The sequence below is a fragment of the Rissa tridactyla genome, chromosome 3, assembly GCF_028500815.1.
Source record: "Rissa tridactyla isolate bRisTri1 chromosome 3, bRisTri1.patW.cur.20221130, whole genome shotgun sequence".
NCBI classification, from domain to species: Eukaryota; Metazoa; Chordata; class Aves; order Charadriiformes; family Laridae; genus Rissa; species Rissa tridactyla.
In genome coordinates, this window is record NC_071468.1 from 31,119,748 (window position 1) to 31,125,747 (window position 6,000).

Here is a 6,000-nt window from a genome sequence, read left to right on the forward strand (position 1 = left end):
ATAGGTGGAGAGATTCCCCCCATAAGACTCCCATGCCTGAACTCATACGTCTGCCCAGCTTGCTGGGAGCTCAGGGCGCTCCGTTTCTTCCTCTGTTTTGTGCCGTTGTTAACGGCTTGTCCCTTGTTTCTTGACAGGGGCTGGTGCTGAACAGACTTGGGCGGAGGGACCTGGCCCAGAAAGTTCTCAGAGACGCCATCCGGATCCAGACCACCAGTCACAGGGCCTGGAACAGCCTTGGAGAGGTTTTGCAAGCTCAGGGGAAAAATGAAGCGGCCATCGAATGCTTCCTCACCGCTTTGGACCTTGAATCCAGCAGTCCTGTCATCCCCTTCACCGTCATACCCAGGGAGCTCTGAAGCTTTGCCCTGCAGCTAAGCACCTTCATTCCGCGGATAGACACCAAAACCAAACAAATAAACAAAGAAAAAGCCCAACAGAAAAGTGCCATTGTAGCCTGGAAATTGGCAAAATAATTCCAGGATGGGGCTCAGGCCTACATGCTGAGCTGAGGCAAGCCTAACTGTACAAGAATTTGCAACAGGCAGAGATATAGAATGCCTTTTTCTTCACAGGTGCCTGGCTAACCTCCTGTTCAAGTCAGGCTTGAGCTAAGCAAGTTAATCAAGGCTTATTTCAAAGTGTTGGTTCAAGGTGACTGTCTGTAGAATAGGTCATGCTAGAGTACAGCTGTTCTAAGCACTTGCACCTTTTGATTTTCATTAAGGATAAAAACCCCAAGCCCTGAATTAGAGCCCAGACCTGCTCTAAACAGGAGTAAATGCACCAATTAACTTGACCAAGTGGTGCTTAAGCACGTGGCTGCCGCCACACAGATCTGACAGGATAGGAATGACAATTAAATAATATAGACATGCAGTATATGCCGTTTACAGAATTATTTCAGCTATTTTGATAATCCTTTTTCCTGCCTTGCTCTTATGTACTGCATAAGCTCACTATATTTAGTGTGGTACTTGCCTAGACCGATTTAAATTAAAATTTATTTTTTTTTAAAGCTGCTATTGCAGTATGATTCACAAAAGCAGAAAGACCAAAGACCAAATAAGTTCACACTTGAACTAGTATTAAAAACATATATGTATCTCCAATTACATATTTATTGAAAGGGCTTACATGAAATAGCTAGTTATAAACTCAGAGCTTCATTCTTATTAATTACCTATTGCATCACTTTTAGTGAGGAATATAGTGATTACCAGTATATGGTGGCTTTGTGCCACTTTGTGCTTTGTGCTCGACTGCATTACCATTCCTGGCACAAAACATTTCCATATCCGTCTTTTCATGATATAAAAGATGGCAGCAGTCTTTTAAGGGAAAGTATGCTGAAGGCAGTGTGTGTATATATGAATTACTTCTGTCTTACAAACCAAATCTTTGGATTGTCTGTAGAAATTTCACATTAGAGGTACGGAGCTGAGCCTTCAGCGGAGCAGGATCATTTTGCCTATCGTATCAGATGTAAGAGTGATCTCTTCCGAGCCATTTGAAGAGCTCCTAATCCGCACAGCCTGCCCAGGGCTGGCCGAGCCGGGGCGGGGGGACGCAGCTGGCATAGCCCCTGCTAAGCTGCTCCTTAGCTGTGCTTGACCTCCCCGGGGCCTCGGCAGCCAGGCAGAGCTCTACCCTGCTGTCACACCACACGCGACAGCCAGCCCCGGATGGGCCAGTCCCAAGACGAAGATGATGCAGAAATGAGCTGCGGGCACTTTTCTACAACAAAAGGTTGGGGCTCTGTGCCCGTTTCTGTCCAAAGAAGATTTGTGACTATTTCGTACGTAGTTTTGCACTAAAACACACTTTGTCCTATAATTCTGCCCAGTATTGTGATCCGCAACTAGTTCATTCCGGAAATAATAATATCCTCAGGCAATAAATGAGTAGCGGTTATTTCTTAAAGAGCCTGAGGCTCTGGCAGCAGACTTGAAGTCAGCGTTGTTTACAATTATTTGGAAATCTGGAGGTTAATCGAGAGGTGGCCCCTTGTGCTGCTCCCAGACCGCACCATCGCAGAGCTCCTGTCCCCAGGCAGCTTCAGCTCCTGCCTCCCCTCGGAAGTACACTGCCCTCAGGTTTCTCTCAGCAGCCTGTTGCACTCCCAGGCCAATATATATATTTTTTTTTTTCCATTAAATTGTGCTGGTGCAATAGCCCAGCTTATTCCTCTGTTACTGAGGGATCTGGAGTGAAAGCAGCCCAGCCTCAAAGGTGCTCAGCCCCCGAAGTCTCTGGCTTTCAAGTGCCACACAGGCACCAAACCGAGCTTTTTAGGCCAGAGGCAGGTTTCCAAGGAGACAGTGTTACCCGGCCGCGTTTCTCCTTTACAATAGCACCAGCAGCAGAGGAAGGAGTAGGTGTTAAAGTACCAGAATTAAATGAGTTTCATGAAGACAAAAAGACGCAGCAGAGACCCATTTTGCTGTGAAGGATGCTATGAAGTCGGCTTGCTCCGCGCTGCAGGTGGGAAAGGGGGAAGGGGTGGAGGAAGAGGTGGTGTTGTTGACATAATATGTAAATTGTTACCCAGGTGTTTTAAACTCAGTTCCACAGTCAGATGCAATCTGACAATAGACTTAAGTAGATATATATATATATATAGACAGATACTATATTCCGGTACTGGAACTGCTCCACAGTTCCCAGGGTGGGAGCGAGCCTTCTGTGTAAGACACAAAAAAAGAGTCAGTGTGGTCCCACATCACCGCTTTCTTGTGCAACATATGTCTGCATATCTGCAAAGCGCTGCCATAGCAACTTCTATGTACCGGACAGCTATTTGAGTACAAGCTATGCATCCACCTCTGCGACCGAGGAACCCGCTTTAAGAGGTCCATGACGTCGCTGGCAGGAGGGTGCCCGTTTCCCAGCAGCAGCTGAGAAGCAAACACTCACAGATCCATTTCCTTCTGCATGCATAGCTTGTAAACAGCCACCAGCCCGTCGCATTTGTTGCCATCAGGCGAACTTCATCTCGGCGATAATGAGACTTGCCACAGCAATCATCTTCCTAGGAGAGGTGCAAACGTGCACCAGTGCTTCGAGTGTTATCACCCAGAGTCAGATGTTGCCAGGGTGGTCCCGTATTTGTCGTGCGCATTAAGGAGTGTTACTGGCATAGGAATTGGCGTCCTAAGAGTCTCTGCTTCAGGTGTGGCAAGGAAGACCTACACGAGTAAATGCCATCAGCATCAATAGGCGTTACATGGGTAAGGTGCCCTCCACCAGCGCAGCACACCACAGCCCGTCCGTCAGTTGCAGACAAAGTACTTTGCATAGAAACTGGACTCGATCGTGAGATTTGCTGTGTGCTTCCCAGAGGATACGAAGCACCCGTTGGCTGGAGGGGTGTCATATTGGCCTGAAATGCTCTCTGCATTGCAGGAAAGAGAGTGGTTGGTTCAGACTTGCAAGTCTTTGGGGGGATAAATCCTCTAGCTACATTTGTTATTAGTGCTCACCAAAACAGAAGCTTTCCCAAGCTTATATGCTGCCTCTGTTCTTCACCGTGGATTTTGTTCATACTGCCAGGTACAGAACAACAAAGACAGCTACATCAGACAAGCCTATGTATTGTAGTACTTATTTAGACAGCAACGTTGGTAAATTTAATAGACCTACTTCCCTGGGCTCAGTAATACTTCTTTGTATAGCCCGGAGCCTGGCATGCTTAACCATCAGAGTTTGAGACTAAGAACGTAAGATTTACATCCCATCCCTCATGTGATTATTACAGATGATCATAAGTAACGGAAGTTTGGGGAACAATAAGTGAAATACCAATCCTGTGAGTTTTAGCACTGACTTGAGTCCAACAGAGTTTTGTCATTAGTTTAGAAAGGGGAAGAGAAAAAGGGCGTCGTTGCCAAAACGATACAGGCATGCCCAGGTTCCTCTCGTTCCACCACGAGGTTATTTTCCTTTATGTTGGCAGGGTACATACAAAAGAAAAATAATTCGCTCCTATTTTTCTGTTGCACAATAAGGGAGTAGTATTTGCTGTTGCCTTTGACCAACAAGAACGTTTGTATATTGTAACAAAAATGACTCTGCCTCCAGGATAACAGAAGGAGAAGCCCAACAGGCCAGGGAACAACCCCCCTCCTCCCTGCCTTACCCCGTGTAAACTGTCATTAGCTCCGCTGGAGTTGTTGGTGTTTATGAGCATTTCCTCCAGCTGAGGATCTGCCCACTGGTATCCACGTTCCGTACAGGGAGTACAACAGAGCTGCCATGTTCCTGCGCTGCACAAGTACCCCAGTCCGTTTCTATTGGTAACAGTTCGTGCTACTGATTATCACAATGCTTCAGAAGTGCTAATTATCTTTTCTTGGTAATGACTAATAAATCCAAATGGAGAACAGTCCTGGAGGGTGTTTACTTTAAAATTCACTGGCTGGGTACCAAAGTAGGCACAGCACTGACTGCTGCAGTTGGAATTACAGTTATTTTATCCAGAAAATGTTCCATTTTTGGAGAATCTTGGTGAAGACAGAGTTTGGCTAGTTTATATTTCATTTTAATGACAGCAGAGTGGGAAACGATCCTTTTTAGTGAAAAGGCATCACTGCCGTGATCTTTTTTCAGCCAAACCAACAGAGATTTGATAGTTGCAATTCAGCCTAGGAGAGGAAGGCTTCCCAGAGCAACCGTGCTGCAGCGATAATTGCCTTTGACGGAATTGTATTACAGGCATATTTGACAATTATGCAACGAGCATGTGTAGCTGAGACGCCTCTCCCTCTCCCAGCGTGTCACGTATTTGGCTAAGGAGAGCTGCTTTATGCCCAAAGGGACATCCGCAGTGCCTGTCTGGGTGCCCATCAGCACTGCCCTGGTGCCTGCTGTCACCTGCGAGGTGGCCGCTGCCACCAGCTGCACGGTCATGCTCGCCGGCACCCCCTCGCTCGTGCTGGTTTCACCGACCCTCTGACTGCTCCCTAAGCCTGGCTGCAGGCGAAGGTCTCCCCACTGCTAAGTTGTTGTTCAGTGCCGCAGGGTATATCAGTGCACGGTCAGATAAAGAGTTATTTTCTTAGAAATGAGAAGCTGAAACATCCGTCGGTTCACTGATGTTGGCAGGAGGGGAGGTAACCACTGGCCCAGCAGCTGCCAAGATGGTTCCTCCAACTTCGCCTTTAACGAACTGGCTCACACCTTTAACTCCAGAAAAACCAAGGCAGGTTCCCGAATAACGGGATGCTGAAAGACCCCGCTGGTTTCCCCACGGAAACACGTGCCCGTCTGTAGCTAAAACCACTGATAGAGATGCGACACCGCACCATTTTGGAGCAGCCTGTGATGATACGAGTAAGAACCTCCTCGAGCCGGGGCACAGAGAGGTGTTTGTACGAGCGTTTCCTACCTGCCACTTGAATATTGTTAACACGGTTGTCGGAATCAGTTTTCCATGTAACTTAACTTTTTTTTGTCATTGTAAGATGTTTTCACCAGATGAATAAAATTGACCCTGTGGAAAACGAAAAATGCTCCTCGTGTTTCCTGCCAATTTTAGGACTTTTAATATATTCATGCCACAGATACTTCAAGCATTATGAAATGGCCATTTGTTATATTAACTGGAACCTAGTGTGCCTAGCAAGTTACCAGTTGCAAAGGGTATTTTGGCCTACACCCTGTAGTTCATGGGAAAAAGGAGAGTGAGCATACAAGCGGCGTGCTTTCCGAGAGGAACAGAGCCAGGAAAAAGGAGCAATGTAGCTTCAGATGTTTGGATTTATGGAGATTTAAGCAAGCATCATGCTTTTTTTGTGCTTCTTCCAGTAAAAATAAACAAAGGTAGTGTGAGAAACTCTAACATCGAGGTAATATGCAAATACTATGCAATCACGTTTAGGGACGCACCTTATTTTGGCCACAATGTCATTAATCATCTTTTTGCTACAAACAGTTACTCCTGTGGGTATTTGGAAATAAATGTCTCCATTCAAGTGCTTCCAGAGCATTCTTCACATTTAC

The 6,000-nt window shown here is 46.4% G+C and overlaps 1 protein-coding gene across 3 annotated transcripts in view; it reads left to right on the top strand.

Annotated features, from left to right (window-relative positions):
- TTC7A (tetratricopeptide repeat domain 7A) overlaps positions 1-5,719 on the top strand; it is a 181,146-nt gene extending 175,427 nt beyond the window's left edge. For all 3 annotated transcript variants that reach the window (XM_054195000.1, XM_054195001.1, XM_054195003.1), the window contains exon 20: positions 138-5,719. In XM_054195000.1, coding sequence (XP_054050975.1) covers positions 138-359 — 222 coding nt within the window. In that variant the 3' untranslated portion in view covers positions 360-5,719. The remainder of the gene's footprint in view (positions 1-137) is intronic.
- Positions 5,720-6,000: the final 281 nt, after the last annotated feature.